The 23,705-nt window shown below is 34.9% G+C and overlaps 1 protein-coding gene across 11 annotated transcripts in view; it reads left to right on the top strand.

The window, feature by feature from the left end:
• The window catches only part of BMPR1B (bone morphogenetic protein receptor type 1B), a gene marked incomplete at its 5' end in the record, with an annotated part of 419,903 nt that overhangs the window by 335,112 nt on the left and 61,086 nt on the right, over nucleotides 1-23,705 (top strand). For 9 of the 11 annotated variants that reach the window (XR_013828280.1, XM_079921151.1, XM_079921146.1 and 6 more), the window contains one exon: nucleotides 18,826-18,985. Coding sequence is in view for 10 of the 11 variants with exons in the window: in XM_079921146.1 (XP_079777272.1) it covers nucleotides 18,826-18,985 (160 nt within the window). Of the gene's footprint in view, nucleotides 1-7,941; nucleotides 7,987-18,825; nucleotides 18,986-23,705 lie in introns of all 11 variants that reach the window. The other 2 variants (XM_079921144.1, XM_079921152.1) reach the window with 1 other exon arrangement.

The following is a 23,705-nucleotide window of genomic DNA, read 5'->3' as shown; positions in this document are numbered from 1 at the left end:
TCCCCCTTTCTCTAATATAATACAGTCTCTCCTTTCAGTCTATTCAAATTCCTTTTCCAGTAAACCTCATTAATGCAGACCCATGAGCATACATAATTTAATATGTATGTAATATTCCCTAAATATGTAAATACAACATCAGACTTAAAAATCTGCCTGAAATTAGGCGGGTGAAGTCAGGGATATCCACAGATACATCCATATCTAAGATATAAAGACATGTGTACTTAGTTATGAATGATTTCCTACGCTTGTATTCAGACAAGCTTGGGTTGATTTTTATCCCTCTTGTCCATCACTAGTTATGATCTTAGGCAGTGGGATGTTCGATGCCCTTTTTCCACATTGTTTATTGGGTAAGGGTAGAGTTGGAAGTAGTTAGATAGAACACGTTGTAGTGTTTTGGAATATTTGGGTTACCAGGGCAACCACCACTTCTTTCTGCACAGATTCTCTTCTTTAGAAACACCCACTGTCATTGGGAATGTGGTCATGCAAAAAGCAGTCACCGTGTGGCACTGCTATGTTACAGCGTTGACTCAGGGTCACTTCCTTCACACTGAGTTTCTAATCTAGACAGGTATGTTTGGCTGAGTCTTTTCTAGTGATCTAATTCATTCATTGGTATTCCTTCCAAAACATATCCTGAGAATCTATGTTTACTGCCTGTGCCTTATTTGGTAAATCATCACTGTGCTGGTTTTCCAATCAAAGCATTCTGGAGACTTCCAAGTCGGTAGCATGGCTAGGGCTAGAGATCATGATTCCTACACCTGTTTGGAATCTAATTCTCCTGTCATACATGTGACTTGGCCTATTGTAAGAGATGGTGCTTGGTTACATGTTTTGTATATAAGTTACTATATTTTGATATAATGGCACAAGCATAAGCATCTCAAGTTTTCCTTTCAGGGCTCCTTTGCCCTTTCTTCCCAATACACTCATTTTCTCTTTGTCCTAAAATCCTCCTTCAGCTGGGCTGATCTAACCTGGGAAAACTGCTCTTTGTTCGTAACCTAGGAAGGAACGTATGAAAGCAAACCATCCTCTGTGAGAAACTGTGGTCTCGGCTGTGCATCTGGGTGTGTGAGAAGAGATGGGGTCCAGCAGACAAGTGACAGGGTGGTTCCCCTGAGAGGGCAAGCCAGGAAAAGCTCCCAGTTAAGAGGTGTGTACTGAGTGGAGGGGGGCAAACAGAGACATTTCACACCTGGTGTTTTCTGTCTTTTCAGTGGGATTGGGAGGGAAGAAAGGAGACATCTGGATCTTCAAGAATATTGAAGTTTTTGAGAAGCCATTGGGGGTTGGGAGATAAGAAATGAGGAAGGAAGGCAGAAAAGAGTCTCAGATTTAAAATTTAAAAAGTCCTATTCTGCACATGTACTCGAATAGAGGGCCCCTGCCCTTGTTTTCCCCATGCATTGTAGAATATTAGCAATGAAGAGCTCAGGGTTTGCTGCTACTGAGAAGAAAAGTAAAGCTGAGAAACTTGACTTGTGTAGATACGAAATACAAAAGCACATTTATGAGCCACTGCCAATATAGCTGCAGAAGTGAGAGTGCCCTGGGCACCCTGCTCTGAGCATCAGCTTGTGTTCTGACATGAGCATTCAGGTACTGGATGATGGACTGAGAAAAAGAAAAAGAAAAAATGCTTTAAAAGTCTCAGTTTTTTATTATTACCTGGGGGGGTGATGTTGTTCAGAAGTGAGACATTTTTGGAGGTTTGGAAAATACTAAGAACATTTGACAAGAAGAGACAAGTTTGCGGTGATGATTTGTTACTTGCAGGTCCTCATTGTGGACGTACCTGGGTGTGTATGTGTGTGTGTGTGTGTGTGTGAGCAAAGGAAGGGTTATATAAATACTAAATCTTTTGAATGAATGTTTATATGATTGAAATGATTTTTTAAAGTCTGAATTGATGTGTTTACTTCTAGGTCTTAATAAACATCAGAAATCTATGACTATTAGGTCATTTTGCTGGTAGGCAGCATTTTTCTGATCTTGATTGGCAGCCCTAGTCATCTAATGGCAAGAATTTCCTTCCAGTCACTATTTTTAAAAAATTAAGAACATGTCACATTTAAGTTGCTGTTTGTGTTTAATATAGGTTTTGTAACCAAGTACAGTTTTTTAGCATAAGCACTGATAATTTCAGAATTGAAATACTACTGCCATCTTTCTGTCTTAGGCTTGGTTTCTTCAAGGCAAAGTGTCCATTAATGTGAACCAGTTTCTCTTAAGCATTTGTTACTGACCTCCTAACACTTGATTTTTTGTGGGTTGTCATAGTTTTCATTGATGTGACAAAAACTTATGCATGTTGATATCGAATATTTTATTGTTGTTCAACCTTGTTGTATTGTCAATGAAGAAGAACAGTAAAGGTGATATTGAAGAAAGCATTAAAGGTTTGCTAAGAGGTGGCAATGAATGTGGTGTTACTAGCAGAGATGCTTTTGAACAATACTGCTAGAGAATAGGTCTAATGAGATTTGGGATGTTTTTTAAAATTAGTCAGCATTAGTGTAATGTTCCTTCAGGGAGTGTTCGTAATGCCTGCAAGAATGTGTCAGTAGAGTGATCAGATTCCAGGCTAACCTTCAGTTGCTTTCAGTAGTTGACATAAAACACACCTGTGTGTTCTCTTCTCTGACATCAAAATTGTTTTGAAAAGATTTTGACATCTGGAAGTGTGAAAAAGAGCAGATTTTGATTTATTTTCTGACAAGTAGGAAAAATAAATTCTAAACGTAATATGTTTTACCTGTATATGGTACTAGCAGGAAGGACCTTGTTTATCTCATATCCTTCTAATCAACTGTGGAATAAAACCTCTGAGGTTGCATGATAGATTAGTATTTTTCTTGTAGCATTTTAACATGCTAGAGATGGAAATATGTATATATATTTACATAATAAACATAAATATCATTCATTTATGATACAGTTGCACTCAGGTTGTCTTTCTTTTTCTTGGAAGGAGTCATTTAGAAATTCTCAAAACAGTTAAATTGTTTGTGAATAGGAATAGTGCTGATGAAGAAAACTGACCTAATTCAACTTTACTTTTTACATAGTGATAGGTAAAGCTTTCCTTGGTAACACACATTTGCTCAGCATCTGTTTTACTGTAAATGTTGTCACTTAAGAGAAAATATGTATCAAGTATCAATAAATTTACTTTGAACTCGAGCTAGTCTGCAATAACTTTGGTAACTGAATCAGTTGGCCTTTTAAAAATATATGTTCTGTGTTTTATATATTATATTTTAAAATAAAGTGTTAAGGATTTTATGTGCCAGAATCCCTGGAATCCTAGGTGGATTTTTATTCACAGATTTTTCTTTTCAAAATTAAGCTTCACTTGGTTTGGCATCAGCAGCTTATTCTTTGCAATCCGTTTAATTGAGTAGGTTCTGCTGTTTATCCTAAAGTGCAGATAAATGGCTTTCAGCACACTGTTTATAGTTTAATAGTTCCTGAAGTGAGTCAACATTATCTGCTAACGTCTACATGTCATAACTAATGATCTCTCTGCTTATACTTTCTTGCTAGTGAGGAGACACTGAACTCTACAAAGGGAAGAGCCCTGAACACTTGGGGGTGGGGGGATTATTTGGGATGATGCCTGTTGGACGAGGCTTGTTTTCCCCTCATTGGTATGAAATGAGAAGAGAAATTTGTCCTTTACCATGATTTCAGCATGCACAAAAGCTGTCACAAAGTGCTGTATTCTAAGGACTGGGGTGAAAATTTGGGGGGAAATAGCTATTAGAGAGGTTTGTTTTATTCCAGATTATCTCTCTAATTAATAATTAGCACAAGTTTGATACTTTTCTGGTCAGGCTATTAGACTTGATAGTAGAGAAGGGGTGCCACCCGGAAATTTTCATATTACCACCAGATAGTTACTGTGGTTTTAATGATGAAAGCAGATATTTTTTTGTCTGCTAAGACAGATGAAAAGAAAATAAATAACTTTCCTAGTTAACTAATCATATATCCTAAGTGGGGCCTATTCATTCTAAAAGACCCGCATGCTCTTCCCTTAAGGATAAAACAAAAGTCTATGAGACTTCATTCCTCGTGAGAATCAGCAGGCCTGACGACTGTAAGAGTTAAAGCTGACAAGCTTTGCCAATCTCTGATTCATTAAATAGTAAGAGTTCTTGCCTCCCATACTGAATTTTGGGGTTTTTAGGTAGAGAATAGGACATTCTGTAGGTGAACATAGAGAATGGTTTCTTAATAGCTGAAGTACAAACTCTTAAATTCTGGGAAAATCTTTGGTTTGATCTCATATATTCTTTGTCAAAGTGGAAAACTTTCTAACTGAAGTGACCATTTAAGGTAGCCACTGTCCTTTCCTCCCATATTAATATTATTGTTTGGGAGTAAGTACTTCGGTCATTTAAATAGAACATGAGTAAGTATGTATTTCATACCTTCTTACTCTGATACTGAAATTTAAAATCATATCCCCAATTTATCAGAATATTTCAGGGTGATAAAACATAACGCACAGGGATATGTCCGCCTTATGTTGGTGTGGTTGAAGATAAAGAACCATATGAAGAAAGGGTTTATGAGAGGTAGTTATTTTTCATGTAGCCTCTTAGATTCAGGGTTTTTGTTGTTCTTTTTTTCAGTTGTTTCTCATGAGATACCATGTTGATAATTATTTTAAAAAGGAGGAAGGAAATATTTTTACCTTAGAATGTAATGTATGGGCAAAAATATAATTTTTGGCATAAATGAGGAGATACGAATTGAATAAAGAAATATAAATTGAATAAAGAAATATATTTATTTGAAAAAATAGATATAAAGAAATACGAATTGAATAAAGAAATATAAAGAAATATAAATTGAATAAATAAATATAAATTGAATAAAGAAATAAAGAATATATAAAGAAATAAAAAAAATATTTTTACCTTAGAATATAATGTATGGGCAAAAATATAATTTTTGGCATAAATGAGGAGATACGAATTGAATAAAGAAATATAAAGCAGGAAAATTTAAAGGTAAGATCAGGCTTTTCAAAGGCTGGGCCACTGAGTCTAGTAGGCTTTATGCGATTAAAAAATTTAAAAAATAAGATTGCTTTTGAAGAATGTTTTGAAAACTGAAGCCATTTGTTTATTGAAAGAGGGACAGCTTGAGCAACATGAGGCCAGAATGTTCCAGTGTGTGCCATACACAGATTTAAGATAACAGTCGTTACAATAACATAGTCTCAGTTTGGATCTTTCCTCGGTGTTTCTGCCCAAATGTCAACAAGACTTTTGCCTTTGGCAAATCTTATTCCAATAAATCAAACAAAGTGGAGGGTGGTTCAGAATCTCAGCACTATTTTAATGGCCAATTAAGTATAATTTCAGAAAAAAATTTTTTTTGTCCAAAAAAATATCAGGAGTCTATATTTTTTGCTAGTCATATACGTACCCAGGACCCAATTCAGCCGTCTTATTTTACTTTGGACTCACAGACCAGAGTATGGGAATCGTTAAAATATTAATATAACATTTTGTGGCGTACTGCCTAAATCTTGGTCCTCCTCCAGTTAGCCTCAGAGTGTTATTTGGAACTTTAAATGCAGTATTATCTTTAACACTAATGTCTAAATATAAAGGAAGGCTCTAAGACTTATCAAATTCTGATGAGAGAGAATGCTTTTATGGACATAGGAATTTCTTTTGACCCTTTTGCTCCTAATATATATCATATGGAATTTTTCTAATTTTTTTTAATATACTGCTTTGCTTAGCAGCTAATTAGCATCTAATCAATGAAAACGAAAAATAACTTGAAATTTTAAACATTTTAAAATATATACCTTACATATGTACATTTTGAAATTGATATATTTTCTTCATTTCAGCTCTTTGGGTATATATGATCGAATTTTTTTGTTTTTGTTTTTTAACCATCTGCTATTAGGAAAGGGTGTCTGGTTTTGGGGTAAGGTTTTAGATTATTTAAAATGGCACGGATACTGGCCTGGGGGACAGATGGTTTTGTGTTTATATAGAGTGTAAAAGGAAAAAGAGTGAAAGTTTTGGTATGAGTGAATGGTCAGCAGCCCTTTTATGACAAAAAAACAACAATAACAGAAAAAATAACTTTTATTTACTCTCCCCCATTAGATTCTAAGGTTTGTGAGCATAGTGGTGGTTTCTTCTTCATCTCTGTGAAACCAACATGCTTTGTAGACAGCTTTGTGTATAATAAATATTTCTTAAATCAATTTGGAGTTGCTAGCAATTTTATGCTGGTTAAAATAAATATTTTATGCTGGCTTAAGCCATATATGATGAATAGGATAGTTGTGTCTCAAACATAAATTTTATATCACATATTTTAATGAGTCAAGTCCAATAATATGGTTGACTTAATAAAAAGATAAAATTAATGGTAATCATTTGGTTTCAGTTTTCCCAACATTATAAAAGGAGTTTGATGTCTAGAATAGGTAAACCTCTTTAAAGAAAGATTTTTAAATGTTTATGTAGCTGATCAATTTGTGAAGTTGTGCTGATTTTAAAATAAACCAAAGAATTGCATGTTGAACTACCATGCTAAAAGTCTAAAGGGTAATATCAAAAAATAGATTTCTAGATACTTAAATGTTGTATATTTTTCTGCCTGTGTATAATCAGAGGCAGCTTTGAACCATCTGGAATTGTTACATAATACACTGTGGTCAGTGACTTTTTTTTCTTTTCTTTTTACTTACTTTTTTTTGATTCTAAGGTTTCCTTTCTCTTTCACCTTTCCACTGTCATATGCCATGTATCTTGAACATAGCTCAATGCTTGACCAGAATAATCTCTCTTGCCAGCTTATAATCAAAGGGAGTACTGAGAAAAACAGCTGAGCTGTATTAGGCAACCACCGTCTGGGCTGCATTTCTTAACTGGTGAATAACACATCACAGGTGCAGGATTAGTGTTGCCCACGGTGCTGTGCTTTTTAGTGGACACCCCTAGCAATTCTGTGTGTCCTCCTCATGTCTCGTCCCAAGGAACCTGGCAACGATCTATCAAGCGTACAGAAATCAAAAGTGAGTAGTAGGAGAAGCTTTATATCTTACAGAGGCTGTTTTCCCTCCAGAAATGTAAGCAAGATCAGTTAAGCCAATGCTGGTTCACACAAAAGAGATGATAGAACTTAGTCTTTCTTGGCATAGAGGTTTGGGAATAGAACAATTCAGGGGTTCAAAAATTTCGCGCACAAAAATTACACGGCAAGAAAATGCAGTTTAGCTTAAATGTCCCAGCAATGTGTAACTTAGGTTACTTTTAAACTACTACAAATGTTGCATATATTATTATACCTTCTGTGTTGTCTGTGTGTTGGAGTGGGTTTGTGTGTTTGCCCCTACACATTTTCCAATACTGTCATGGTTAAAACCAAGTGTTTTGGCTGTGTAACGTCCTGTGGTAGAGTTTGTAGTTTTTGATGTTGTAAATTCTTCTGCTTTCTATGATATATGTCTCATTTCATAGATTATAAGTCAAAGTTGCTTTCTTGCAAATATGGTTTTTAAAAAATGCAAAAATATTTTAAAGTACAAATTAATGATTTAAACATTAGAAGAAATGAATGTTCTGAAAATTCAGTTTCTAAGTCATTTAATTTGATCAGGAAGGTTATAAATTGTTTTAAGGTAAAGTATACAGTCAGAGAAGCTAAGGCAAGTATCTTTTAGTAATTCATGTCATTTTTGGTATCTATCTTAGAAAACTTTCCTATGAAGCGTGACATAACTGTAAACAAAGCTATGTAGATAGCACTGCAGGTTTTGTACAGTTGTTTCTTCAGATTCTTTAGTTTTTCTCTTAAAACTCTATAATGGCTTTCTAATATTCAGATCGTTTTAATTCATTTTGCTGCTGGTTATCATTATTCTATGTTGTTTCATCATAGACCTTTAAACTCATTGGTGATGATAGTAGTTGATAATAGTGCATTGTAAGTTAAGTTTTTAAATATATATATTCCATATATTTTATGCCTCAAATATTTGAACATTTGTAATAGCAATATATTTACATTTTCAAGATCAGTATGCTCCTTACTAAAGTATCCTTTAACAATTATCCAATTAGAGGATCCAGAAAGGATTAGAAACAGAGAGATCCTAAATGCTTTCCAGGTTTTTTCTTTGGGGAAAAAGAATAGCATGAACCTGGTGATTGGGTTTCTGATGTCTGGCTTCACTGTCACTTCTCTTCTTTACATAGATGTCTGTTCAAAGTAGTTTTACACTTCAAGCTGTCTTGGGAGTGCTTTGCAAAGCTGCGGAGTAAGTTTTGGTGTGGTGGCTAGTTGAACATCCGCTTTGATTAGCTTTAGAACTCTGTGAAGCAGAGCATTGATAGAAAGTCACCGAATAAACCATAGCTCCTGGCTTGGCAGCCTGCCATGTCCTGGTTGATTCTTTGACATTATTGTCAAAGAGGCTGTGGTTCAGTTTCTTTTCCAACAAAGAAAAGAACAGACATATTAAGTATTTTTAAATGCAGAGATTTTTTTTAACTTTTAAAATCATCCTATTAGCTGTGATTATGCTATTTTATGGATATAGATTCAGTTTGATGTTAAACTATCTTTAAACATGGTGGTTACTTGCTTGTAAAGTTTATTATTTCTTATGTTGATACTTTTATTAAGATACTTGTTATCATGTCATGTTTTAGAGTATTTTCAAAGATTTTTAATTTATATGAACATTTTGGTTGAGTTTCTCCAAATTCGAAAGCATATTAAAACCTGTGGGAAAGCTAGCTACCGTTCTACCTTTAAAGAGTATAAATGTGATGTCCTGAGAACTATAAATCATGTTATAATCAATTATGATGCTTACTCAGGCTCATAACTCTGTATTAGTTACCTGTAAAACAAACAAATATGAATATATATGTTGTATGTTCACCTTTATGTAATATTTCACCTTTTTATGATTTGTTCAACTCATAATCTAGCATCCCAGAATACAAAACACTTGAATTATTGAAGCTTTCACTTTTTATCCAGATGTTTTGGGGTCTCTGGGCAGAACTTTTATGATATAAAATGTTGAAAACATGATTATCATACAGAAACTGAGTGATATGGTCATGTGGATGTGTAAGTATGGTAAAAAGAGAAACAATTGCTGGCAGATGGAAACGTGTAAAATATGTTATTATAAAAGCTCTGGTTTCTATAGAGATCCAGGAAATCTTTAACATTGTAAAACTAATGTGTTTTTCTTACCCTATTCAGTAGTGTCAACAGTGAGCCACTGAAATGAAAAACTGTCAGTATCCCTGGTGCTTATGTTTTCCATAAAATTTATTGGTTGATTACTGTTACTTACCCCTAGTAATCTTCCCTCCTGTGCCTCCTACCTAGGACTTACTTACATTTGACAACTATATGTGGCATTTTGACTTCTATTTTATTATTTTCACATACTGTTTTTGGTTTTCCATATGTAGCTGATTTGTCTCACTATATTCCACATGCAGTTGATTTGTCTCACCAGCAAGATTGTTATATTACTGAAGGTCCTTCAGGTGCTCTGCGCCGTTGTGTTATGTAGATGGAATGGATTTAATGATTATTTGCTAAATAAATGAATCACGAATAACAATGTATTATTCAGCTGTGAACAAAGTGTCAATGTTTTGTAAACCAAAAAGCTCAATATTTTTATAGACTTTCTGTGCACAGTGATGAGCCCAGAATGGCAAAGTTAATGGAAGTAACATGAAGCAAAAGAAAGGGGAATTGAAGAGAGAATCAGGATGAGAGAAAGAGGTTGGGGAAAGAAGAAATGGAAGAGAAATAGAAACATTTAGGAGATGAAGCAGTAGAGAAAAGGAACAAAAACAATTGAGGGGGAGAAAGAGAAAAATCTGAAGAATGAAAACAAAAAAACTGAATAGTAAGCTTCAGCAGCACAGAAAACAGTTTACTGTTATTCACTCTTAGTATGTGCAAGGAACTGTGATAGGTGCTTTACTTGGAGTCTCTCATCCAGTTCTCCTAGCAAGCCAGTGTGTGCTGCCACTTTCCACATCCTCTGTTGGAGAGGTAAGTGACTTGCTAAGGCAACAGAGCATGGCAGTAGCTAAGCTGGGGTTTGAACTGTTTTGTCCGTTGTACGTTATATCCTGGTCAAGTCTGAGTCTACTGCTTGGTGACCACGCCTGGTGTTGGTTTCTCACCTGGCATTTCATCCCCCTCTATAGCATGGTAGCCCCAGAACTTACCACCTACAGCCTCCCTTGTCCCTCTCTCCTCTGACTTCTGAGACTCGAAGGAGAAAGAAACTCCTGTGCAGTTCACTTCACTATTAATAATTGAAAGTCTACTCTTTCTTTGTAATGCATGTGATTTTGCATTTTTGAATCTAAGTTGTATTTATATTTTGTTTTCAAAAGAGTTTAGGCACGTATTTCAACTTTTTATTAACGATTGCGTTTCATGTTGTTTATATTTTTTTCTAAGTCCTTGTTGCAAACAACATAGAAAAATTGTTTGAAAATGTCTTAGTATAATGAAAGTGGGTTAGGCAATGAAAATTGGGGTCAGGACTTTTGAATTGAGTATGCTTATTAGACAGTAAATTAAATTATTGAATTGAGTTAAATGATTCAAGGCTTAAGTGATGAAAATAAAAGTTAGTTATCTATTTAAACCCACCATTCAGGATCACTGAAAGTTAGCTTGAAAATTAATATTGTTTTCAAGCTCTGATTCAAGTTTTATTCCTGTGTGTTATAGGTTTTGGTTTTTAACCAGTGTACTCTTTAAACCAGTTTTGGTTGAGAAAGGAAATGAGCATTGATTCACATTATTTATTATCATAGCAACATGGATAGTGTTAGACTGGATCAGTCCCAAAGCATTGCTGGACAGTTCAGTAGTACTTTCAAATTTTCTTCCACTAATCTTTTTACCCAAGATACTTGAAGTACAGACTTGTGTGACATGAATTTCAATTTCTCTTCTTGGTCCGGCCTGCCCTCTTGTGAAGATGAGGTAGAACAGAGAAGACACTCAAAATTTTGTTAATTCTTGAGATATTTAGAGAGCTAAAAGGTAAAAAATAAAATGAAGAAAGGAAAATAGATTACTAGCAGATCCTGTGGCACAAAATAATTACATGTCATCTTTAAATGAATTTTGAAGACTCACATCCATTTCTTAGTATTAATACATAGTGTATTTGAGGTTTAATTTCCTTGAATTATTGCTGTTCATAAAGATCGTTCTCCATGTGTTTTAATGTGACAGTAGATTCTGATATCCTCTTCACTATGACATATATCATACAACAATATTTTATACCAAAAACTTAAAATGTTTTATTCTAGTTTTGAAATAAGAATGTTACCGAGAAAAAATAATCAAAACTAGTACATTAACTAAAATGTACTTTAGGATATAATGGATGAATATGGAAGCTAAAATTTATTTCTTGCAGAGTTGTAGTATTGCATTTTTTTTTGCAATTTACTGTTGTCCTGTGTTTTCTGATTTTTCTATAAAAATCTTGTTTCATTTTTCTGTAAAAATCATATGGAAGGGTACACTATAATATAAAATAATATAGAAATAGTAAAAATAATTGATTTGTTAAGTATATACATCAAAAATGAGTTATTTTATAGTGTTTATACCAGGCTGCCAACTAATAATTGTCCGCTGATTCCAGATGAGTACTTTAAAGAAATTCTTTATAACTCTGCCTTACTTCCTAACTTACACAAGAAGAGATGCCATAGAAAACTTGTGTATAACTATATACAGACATACAAAATAGCTGAAAACATGTGTGTAACTGTAACATATATCCATGAAAAGATATTCAGGGAAGATAACCATCTGCTTAGCTTCTGTAATTGAATGGAAGTCACGCTATTGCATGCTGATCATTATATTATTTTGTGAAGTTTGAGTAATTTGCCTGAAAATTGGTAAATCTATCTCATATATGAAAATCATAAGGAATATAATTTAGTTGCAATTCATTAAGAACACACACGCACACGCGCGCACACACACACACACACACAGAGAAACATGTTTGGAAGTGATCTTGTGGTTCAGTTGCTCCCTAAAAAAATCTACTGATCCTCTGAAAAATGAGAAACAATTTTAGATTGGCTTCCACAGACCCTACTTTGTATTATCATGGTAATTTGGATAGTTAACCTGGATTAACTATAATGTAACTAGCTAAGCTAACCAGGCAGCATCTGAAGTGTCTGGATTCACACTGTTAAGCTAAAGATTGGTATTAGGGAGAAAAAGAGGTGGGGAGTTAGGGGAGGGGGAAGGTAGGAGGGAGGAAGGAAACTGAAAATGGACTGAACTAAAGAGGGTGTAGTATTTATTCCTAAGACATTTCCGGACAGTCTGACTTTTCTCAGTTTTTTTTCCCTCTTACATTTTTCTGTCAGATTTATTTATAATTCTATTACTAAATATTAAAAAAGCCTTAACTGTCTGGAAAGCTACTGGGAAGAAATAATCAATTTTGTTGAAATTCTTTTCAACCTAAGTAGAAACCATTCACTATTTGGCTTTCCTTGGTGGAAAAAAATTCCTTTTAATTTGCTGATTTAGAAAATATAATGTATTAAATTATATGTAATGTTTCTTTCATAATTAGTAATCTTGCCATTGTTTTTAATGATTATCTTCTTTTATATAAATTTATCAGAAAGTCAGGCTAAATTCATGTTTTTATGAGATGATTATTAATTTTATATACATATAATTGTCTTTTTTATGCCTTAGCTGATGTGTTCAGTCTTGTTTTTGATCTAAAATGCCTAAGCTTGCCTATATGAGGCTGGCTAGATTTGGCATAAATTCAGAATGACTTTATATGAAAGTGATCCTTTTATAAATCCCTTTTCATAATTATAACAGTAAATAAAACAGTTCAGTTTCTTATTGACCCTTTATGTCAAATGTGGACTAGGTATTAGGAAGATCTTAAGGAAATTGAACCAATAATTTAAAACCTCCCAACAAACAAAAGTCTAGTTCCAGATGGCTTCACTGGTCAATTCTATCAAACATTCAAAGAAGAATTAATACCAATCCTTCTCAAACTCTTCCAAAAATAGAAGAGGAAACACTTCCAGAATCATGTTATGAGGCCAGCATTTCCTTGATATCAAAACCAGACAAGGACACCATAAGAAAAGAAAATTACAGACCAATATCCCTGATGAACATATCTAAAAATCCTCAACAAAATATTAACAAACCAAATTCAACAATATATTAAAAGGATCATACACCGTGATCAAATGGGATTTATTCCAGGGATGTAAGGGTGTTACAACATCCACAAATCAATCAATGTGATTTACCACATGAACAAAATGAAGGATGAAAATCTTATCTAAATACATGCAGAAAAAGCATTTGAGAAAATTCAACATCCATTTATGATAAAAACAACGACAACTCTCAAAACAGGTATAGAAAGAATATGCTTCAACACAGGAAAGGCTATATATATGGCAAGCCCACAGCTAACATCATACTCAACAGTGAAAAGCTGAAAGCTTTTCCTTTAAGATTAGGACCAAGACCAGGATGCCCACTCTGGCCCTTTTTTTTTTTTTTTTTTTTTTTTTGCGGTATCTGGGCCTCTCCCTGTTGTGGCCTCTCCCGTTGCGGAGCACAGGCTCCAGACACGCAGGCTCAGCGGCCGTGGCTTACGGGCCTAGCTGCTCTGCGGCATGTGGGATCTTGCCAGACTGGGGCATGAGCCCATGCCTCTCAACCACTGCGCCACCAGGGGAGCCCAACTCTGGCCATTTTTATTAAACATAGTATTGGAAATGCTAGCCAGAATAATTAGGCAAAAAATAAATAAATAAAAGGCATCTGAATTGGAAAGGAAGAAGTAAAACTGTCACTATTGGCAGATGACATGATGTTATATATAGAAAACCCTAAAAACTCCACCAAAAACTGTTGGAACTAATAAATGAATTCAGTAAAATTGAAGGGTATAAAATCAGCGTAGAGAAATATGTTGCATTTCTATACACTAATAATGAATGAACTATCAGAAAGAGAAATTAAGAAAACGATTTCCATTTACAATTGCATCAAAAAGAATAGAATACCTAGGAATAAATTTAACCAAGGAGGTGAAAGACCTGTGCACTAAAAACTATCAGACATTGATGAAACAAACTGAAGAAGACAAAAACAAATGTAAAGCTAATCCATGCTCACAGACTGGGAGAATTAATATTGTTAAAATGTCCATATTACCCAAAATAGTCTACAGATTCAATATAATCCCTATCAAAATTCCAATGGCATTTTTCACAGTAATAGAACAAACAACCCTAAAATCTGTATAGAACCACAAAAGACCCTGAGTAGCCAAAGCAATCTTGAGAAAGAAGAACAAAGCTCGAGGCATCATGCTCCCAGCTTGCAAACTATTTTACAAAGCTATAGTCACCAAAACAGTATGGTATTGGCAGAAAAACAGACACATAGATCAATGGAACAGAATAGAGAGCCCAGAAATAAACCCACACTCTTATGGTCAGTTAATCTATGACAAAGGAGCCAAGAATATACAATGGTAAAATGATAGTCTCTTCAATAAATGGTGTTGGGAAAACTGGATAGCTACATGCAGTAGAATGAAACTGGACCATTATCTTACACCATACACAAAAAGTAACTCAAAATGTATTAAAGACTTGAATGTAAGACCTGAAAGCATGTAACTCATCAAAGAAAACATAGGTTGTAAGCTCTTTAACATAGGTCTTGGTGTTGGTATTTTGGATTTGACACCAAAAGCAAAGCCAAGCAAAAAGAAACGAGTGAGACTACCTTAAACTAAAAAGCTTCTGCACAGCAAAGGAAACCCTCAACAAAATGAAAAGGCAACCTACTGAATGGGAGAGGATACTTACAAATCGTATATCTGATAAGGGGTTGATATCCAAAATATATAAAGAACTCATACAACTCAGTAGCAAAAAAACAAAGTTCCATTTACAAAAAATGGGCAGAGGATCTGAATAATATTCATTTTTCCAAAGAAGACATACAGATGGCCAACAGGTACATGAAAAAATGCTTAACATGACTAATCAATAGGGAAATATGTATCAAAACCTCAGTGAGATATCACCTCACACCTGTTAGAATGGCTGTTCTCAAAAAGACAAGTGATAACAAATGCTGGTGAGGATGTGGAGAAAAGGAAACCCTTGTACATTGTTGGTGGGAATGTAAATTGGTGCAGCCACTATGGAAAACAGTATGCAGCTCCCTCAAAAAATTAAAAATAGAACTACCATGAGATCCAGCAATTCCAATTCTGGGTATTTATCCAAGGAAACAAAAACACTAACTTGAAAAGATATATGCACCTCTATGTTCATTGCAGCATTATTTACAATGGCCAAAATATAGAACAACTGAAGTATCCAGCAAGGGATGTATAAAGAAGATGTGGTACATTGTTGTACACCTGAAACTAATATTGTATGGCAACTATACCTCAATTTAGATATCATAATCTTTCTTTTTAACTGTGCTCTTGGCTTTTAAGTTGAGTCTAATCATATTTATTCATTCTATTGCTACTGCTTCTCTTCTCCTTTGTCTTCGCTTTTTAGCCTCCAAATTATCACTTAATTATTTTAGTTTAATCTTGTGATTGGAAATGTTGTGAATCATGTGATAATGATTTTCATTTCATAAGGAATTAAACACATATAGATTAATTGACTCCTAAGTAGCAATTACATACTTTCATGGATTACTCCCTTGATTATTTTGGCAAAAGCAAATAAAGAACTCTCCACCTGTCTCAGATTTGCATTTAATTATCCATGTATTCAATGCTAATTAAAAGCAATCATTTATCATCTCACTACTTTTACTTGTTTGGGTCATATTGTATGAAGGAAGCCTTATATGTTCATTCAGTATGTTGTCTGTTAACTCAGTTTATAGAATGGTGTCTATTATGAGCTAGCTATACTTATCTTTTTGTTCTTATGAATATGTTTTTGGTAAAATATCATGTATTCTGACTGCATGTTGAAGTGTTAAACATTTTAGAAGGATTATGCAGCAATATTTCATCTTCACAATCTCTATAGAAAGGATGATTTTTACCTTCTGATTACCAAGTTTTTATTGCTAGTGTCTCCTCTGGACCTCTTTTCTATTGTTGGGTTTTTTGTTTATTTGTTTGTTTTAGCCCCTTTTCTTGTTCATATAGTGGGATTTTGTAATTAAAATGCTCTGTAAACTGCCCTTTCAACAAAAATTACATTTTAACAGTCTTCCTTGTCAGTAAATATACTTTCACATCTACATTTTAATGACTACCTAGGAATCTCTTTTAAGAGACCTGACTTATCCCCCTCTTGTTGTAAACACGGATTGTTAAGCAATATCGCAAAGAATCTCCTTCTAACTAAATTTTATATCATTATTTTGTTTAAATAAATTTAAAATATGAGAAAATCATGAATCCCGTATTAAAATGTTTTTTTACAAAATATCTTCTTTCCAATAGTATAAAGATGTTTCTTTTTATACTGTAGACCATTCTGTGTGAATATTCCATTTAACAACTTTTCCCACCAGGTTGTAAATTCTGTGTATGTTTAGTTCATCCTACTTACCTAGGCTGTGTCTGGAACAAGGTAGGCACCCAATATGTGTTTGCTAAGTAGACATATGCATAATAAATGAATTTTTATTATTTTGTTTTAAAAACTTCAAAGAGCAGGGGCCTGGTATGGAAGAAAGCAGGATGTAATAAGTTTTAAATATCTTACCTTCATCACTTTGAGTTACTTTGAGGTAATTTAGGTCATAAAGTTAGTAAGACTGAGAAACAGATTTAAAAAGAAGGAAACCAGCATGGCAGGGTGATATATAGGCATACCAATACCCACTGCACCTGGACAGCAAGCCGTGTGCAGGCTTTAAATACAAGATACTAACATGAACTGTGTTTAACTTCACTTTATTTTGGAATTTAACTTAAGGATGAGCACCGATTTTATAGAAATAATAAACACCTATTGGGATTAATTTTGTGGTTGGATTAAATAAATATTTACTTAATCTAGTCCTAGTTTTCTAAAAGTGGAGTCTGCACATCATCTGTCTCAGTCACCTGGGGTCTTGTGGAATAATGCCTTTCCCTTGGCTCACCTGAGACCTGTGGAATCAGAATCACTGTGGGTGGCCCAGAATTCTGAATATAACAGACTCTTCATATATTACAATTGATATGTCTTCTGCAGACTAAAATATAAGGAACTGTTTGAGAAAGTTAGGTGTACATCTTACATAAATTTGAAAAATCTAATGAAATATTAGAATTAATGATTGGGGGAAATTCTGGTAAATGGATCTAACATATTCGTTTTTCCTTTAATTACTACTTTCTACAAATTCAACTAATTAGCATAACATAGAAAAAGTCAGAATAAATCATCACAGACCTTTTTCTAAACTCTTCATTCTCTGATATAACCAGTGGTTGGAGGCACTAATTTGTAGTTAAAAAAAAAAAAAAAACAAACGTACACTGTACATATCTATTGTGTATACTGTACTTCTGATCTAGAATTTCAATTTTTTAACCCAGTATCTTTTAGATAATATTTTTGTTGAAATTGTATTTAACTGTAGGCAAACTGGATGTGTTGTTAGATTTTAAATCAAACATTGCTCAGGGTGACAATTTATACAGTGACATAGCATGTAGGAGAGCTCTTACCACAATGCCTGAAACCTGGTGTCAATTAATCTATGCCTCCTTCTGAAGCATCCTTTCTTTCCAAAAGTGGTGGTAAAGAAGAAAACATGAAAACTGTCTCAGTGATATGTCACCCTAGGTTGTGCAACATTGTCTTACTATTTAAAAGGTAAAAAATTAGATTTCTCCAATAACATTAGCTAACATTTATCAAGTAATACTATGTAACATACCCACTCTAAGCTCTTGACATGAGGTAGGTGCTTATAATTATCTCCATTTTGATGATAAGAAAATGAAGCACAGTGGGATTATTTGTAAAGCTATTCAATGTCAACTAACTGGTAAACAGCAAAGCCTACTTTAGAACCAGAAAAATCTGTCTCTAAACATCATGTCTACTATCGTATCTTCCATTGAAGATGTAGAAACATTGCTACCGTAATAGGTCGTCACTTTCGCTTGTATATCTTGATAATTAAATTTTTATCTTCCTAATGAATGTTGCAGATTAAATATGTTTAATGATTTCTTTAAAAAATACATGGTATACCTAAAGTGAAGAGAACCCTAAAGTAAAGAGACTGGTAGAAAGTTTTAGGGCCCAGATGATCTGGGTGTAAATGCTGGCTTCATGACTTATTTGCAGGGTGCAGATCACTTAAACTTCGAGTCGTAATGTTCTCATCTGAAAATGGGAATGGTTATATTTACTCACAGCATTACCGCACAGAGTAGAGATAATCTATATAATAGTGGGTCATTGAACTGCTTGCACTCAATCAAATACAACTATTATAACTTAATGTAGAAACTACTATTCTGAAAGGAGTATGAGAATTTCTAATGAGACATATATATCATATAGAAAGTATACTTTTTGGTGTCAAAACATCAGAATATGTTTTCTGTTTAAACGTTTAACTATTATGAATACTTAATATTTTGTTTAATATCATCATTCTTTGGACAGAAGACTGTGGCTGGGCTATCCCAAAGATGCTTAAACTCTTACTGTTTCTTCTTTTCAGCAAACTCCCTTGATAACATGCTTTTGCGAAGTTCAGGAAAATTGAACGTGGGCACCAGGAAAGAGGATGGTGAGAGTACAGCCCTCACCCCTCGCCCAAAGATCTTGCGATGTAAATGCCACCACCATTGTCCAGAAGACTCAGTCAACAATATTTGCAGGTTGGTCATATAAATTATTTCACTCTAGTTTTAATAGAAAGCCATCCTTTTTTGACTATAGAATTGTAGGCTAGTGTTTCCAAGAACACATGTTGGGGACTAGGTCCTAAACCCATTAACTCTCAGAGCTGTGCCTGTATGTAGAGAAGTACTGAATCGCATTTTGCCCTGAAATGTTGTTCTGAGGTCATTCTTCCTGCAGACATCACATGTGCACATACACAGAGAGCACAGATCCCAGGGTCCCTGTCAAGGAGCAAGAACCCATTATTTTCTTTCAAAAGACCTCAGCCCCCAAAATAAATGCAATAACAGTGGTGTCAAATGTGGTTTTTTTGTTTGTTTGTTTGTTCTAACATTTATTGTGGTCATGGTGTTAGTGTTTTGGAAAGAACACCTAAGCTCTTAGGAATATTTATAAACTGCCTCTGGGAAACAGCGTAGTAATAGAGTTTATGTGAGTCCACCAGAAGTTAAGATTAAGACGCTAAATACTAGAGAATAAGCTCCTCAGTAGCTAATCATGTTTGTATAAATACTTTCTAATATTTGAAACTGGACCGTTTGCCTCTTTCTTCCTTACACATCTTTATGCAGCCACATCCATTTTTTTGGTCACTGTCCCTGCACTGACTCCCCAGGGTGAGGACAACAGTAAATAAAGAGGCCAGAGTGTGTCCAGGGCAAAGTGGCTGAGATAACAAGACAAGTGTGGGTCTCAGGACTTAAAATGTCAGAGAAGCAGAGTCTCCCTCAAGGAGGATAATGGACCCAACTAGGAAGATGGGCTGCTGGGTTTGAACTCTGGGCAGAATATCTGGGCAACCATTTGGGACCTCATTCCCCAGGAAGGAGCATGAAGCTGAGTTGAATGCTTTTCTTTTTCATGCTGAGACCTTTTTTTTTTTTTTTAAAGTTTCCTATGAAGTGGGATATATCTAATATAAGCTCACCAGTGTATCCTGAAATATGTAGCTCAAGAAATATGTATTAACTGAATGACACAAGGAGGAAATTTGGGTGTATTCATAAACATATGTCTCATTTAATCAGCACAACAACTCAGCATGGTAGGGAATTCTTCTTTCTTACCTTAGACCTAAGGAATTCAGGGCCCAGAGAGGTCTAGTAACTTGGCCCTTGTATGATAGAACAAGGTTGCAATCTCTGAGCGCTTACGCCAAGATAAAATGACTCCAAAGCTCAGACAGTGTTTCCTGGGAACACTACCTTTTTGCAGTAAACAGAAAAAGTATCAGGAAAATTACAAAGTTTTCTGAAGAAGAGAAAATTAGCAGGATGAAGCATATTAGGGAGATATTTTACTATCTTGTGTGAGTCTGTAGTAATTAAGTGTGAATCTGTGTGTGCCCTTTGAGCTGTAGTTTGGGTGATCATACGTTCAGGTTTTCCAAAATTATCCCAATTTCAAATATTTTGTCCTATTTTCCTTATAGACCATTGAAGCGTTCTAAGTTGATTTGGAAGAAGGTGTTGAGGCATGGTTAACTGCAGTGCAAGTTCTTTGTGGTGGGAAGGAGAAGCTTGGCATATAGGAGGAGACGTGGTGGGATTTAAGCCTGGAGACAGGGGAAATTTGTCTGTGTTCTAAAGGGGATGTTTAAGCAGGAGTGGCAGTGGAGATTGAGGTGATTTGATTTGCTTTTTAGAAAAAATTTTCTCCGCTGCAGAGTATTGAATGTATTAGAGGGAGACAAAAGTTAAGTTCAAGAACAACAGCAGACGAGTAAGAGAAATTGAAAAGTAGATTCAGGAAGGACAGTTTCTGTGAGAGAAAATGTTCTCGGATGAGGGTGATGCTGGTGCAGGAGAGAGTTGGACGTATTGGAGGCATATTTAGAAGGAAAGTTTTATGTTGATGCCACGGAGATGAGAGGGGACCAAGAGGAGCTTCACAAGTTGGCAGGGGTACACTTAGGTGCATATTGTAGCCTTTTGATGAAAGACGACAGAGGAAAAGAATCGAGTTTCAATCTGGATATACTAAGTTTAAGGTTTCTGACACATCCAAGTAGAGATCTCCGAGAGTAGGCCTATCAATAGAATATGGATTTGGAGCTCAGGTAAGAGGTTGGGGAGAGAGTAGAGTAAGTAGAACATTAGTCAGTTTTTTTGTTTTTGTTTTCAATCTCCCAATTCATCACACCACCACCCCCCTGCCACTTTCCCCCCTGGTGTCCATACGTTTGTTCTCTACATCTGTGTCTCAGTTTCTGCTCTGCAGACTGGTTCATCTGTACCATTTTCTAGGTTCCACATATATGCATTAATATGTGATATTTGTTTTTCTCCTTCTGACTTACTTCACACTGTATGATAGTCTCTAGATCCATCCACATCTCTACAAATGACCCAATTTTCTTTCCTTTTTATGGCTGAGTAATATTCCATTGTATATATGTACCACATCTTCTTTATCCAGTCATCTGTCGATGGACAATTAGGTTGCTTCCATGACCTGGCTATTGTAAATAGTGCTGCAGTGAACATTGGGGTGCATGTGTCTTTTTGAATTATGGTTTTCTCTGGGTATATGCCCATTAGTGGGATTGCTGGGTCATATGGTAGTTCTATTTTTAGTTTTTTAAGGAACCTCCATACTGTTCTCCATAGTGGCTGTATCAATTTACATTCCCACCAACAGTGCAAGAGGCTTCCCTTTTCTCCACACCCTCTCCAGCATTTGTTTGTAGATTTTCTGATGATGCCCATTCTAACTGGTGTGAGGTGATACCTCATTGTAGTTTTGATTTGCATTCCTCTAATAATTAGTGATCTTGAGCAGCTTTTCATGTGCTTCTTGGCCATCTGTATGTCTTCTTTGGAGAGATGTCTATTTAGGTCTTCTGCCTACTTCTGGATTGGGTTGGTTGTTCTTTTAATATTGAGCTGCATGTGCTGTTTATATATTTTGGAGATTAATCCCTTGTCCGATGATTCATTTGCAAATATTTTCTCCCATTCTGAGGGTTGTCTTTTCATCTTGTTTATGGTTTCCTTTGCTGTGCAAAAACTTTTAAGTTTCATTAGGTGCCATTTGTTTATTTTTGTTTTTAGTTCCATTACTCTAGGAGGTGGATCTAAAAAGATCTTGCTGTGATTTATGTCAAAGAGTGTTCTTCCTATGTTTTCCACTAAGAGTTTTATAGTGCCTGGTCTTACATTTAGGTCTCTAATCCATTTTGAGTTTATTTTTGTGTATGGTGTTAGGGAGTGTTCTAATTTCATTCTTTTACATGTAGCTGTCCAGTTTTCCCAGCACCACTTACTGAAGAGACTGTGTTTTCTCCATTGTATATCCTTGCCTCCTTTGTCATAGATTAGTTGAACATAGGTGCATAGTTTTATCTCTGGGCTTTCTATCCTGCTCCATTGATCTATATTTCTGTTTTTGTGACAGCACCATATTGTCTTGATTACTGTAGCTTTGTACTATAGTCTGAAGTCAGGGAGTCTGATTCCTCCAGCTCCATTTTTTTTCCCTCAAGACTGCTTTGGCTATTCGGGGTCTTTTGTGTCTCCATACAAATTTTAAGATTTTTTGTTCTAGTTCTGTAAAAAATGTCATTGGTAATTTGGTAGGGATTGCATTGAATCTGTAGATTGCTTTGGGTAGTATAGTCATTTTCACAATATTGATTCTTCCAATCCAAGAACATGGTATATGTCTCCATCTGTTGGTATCATCTTTACTTTCTTTCATCAGTATCTTATAGTTTTCTGCATACAGGTCTTTTGTTTCCCTAGGTAGGTTTATTCCTAGGTATTTTATTCTTTTTGTTGCAATGGTAAATGGGAGTGTTTCCTTAATTTCTGTTTCAGAAATGTTTCATCATTAGTGTATAGGAATGCAAGAGATTTCTGTGCATTAATTTTGTTTCCTGCAACTTTACCAAATTCATTGATTAGCTCTAGTAGTTTTCTGGTGGCATCTTTAAGATTCTCTATGTATAGTATCATGTCATCTGAAAACAGTGACAGTTTTACTTCTTCTTTTCCAATTTGTATCTCTTTTATTTCTTTTTCTTTTCTGATTGCTTCCAAAACTATGTTGAATAATAGTGGTGAGAGTGGACATCCTTGTCTTGTTCCTGATCTTAGAAGAAATACTTTCAGTGTTTCACCATTGAGAGTGGACATCCTTGTCTTGTTCCTGATTTTAGAGGAAATGCTTTCAGTTTTTCATCATTGAGAATGATGTTTGCTGTGGGTTTGTCATATATGACCTTTATTATATTGAAGTAGTTTCCCTCTATGACCACTTTCTGGAGAGTTTTTATCATAAATGGGTGTTGAATTTTGTCAGAAGCTCTTTCTGCATCTGTTGAGATGATCATATGGTTTTTATTCTTCCATTTGTTAATATGGTGTATCACATTGATTGATTTGCATATATTGAAGAATCCTTGCATCTCTGGGATAAATCCCACTTGATCATGGTGTACGATCCTTTTTATGTGTTGTTGGATTGTGTTTGCTAGTATTTTGTTGAGGATTTTTGCATCTATATTCATCAGTGATATTGGTCTGTAATTTTCTTTTTTTGTAGTGTCTTTGTCTGGTTTTGGTATCAGGGTGATGGTGGCCTCGTAGAATGAGTTTGGGAGTGTCCCTTCCTCTGCAATTTTTGGAAAAGTTTGAGAAGGACGGGTGTTAGCTCTTGTCTAAATGTTTGATAGAATTCACCTGTGAAGCCATC

This window comes from Stenella coeruleoalba (assembly GCF_951394435.1).
Source record: "Stenella coeruleoalba genome assembly, chromosome: 4".
NCBI classification, from domain to species: domain Eukaryota; kingdom Metazoa; phylum Chordata; class Mammalia; order Artiodactyla; family Delphinidae; genus Stenella; species Stenella coeruleoalba.
The sequence above is the reverse complement of the archived record's forward strand: the minus strand, read 5'-3'. Positions and strand labels throughout refer to the sequence as shown.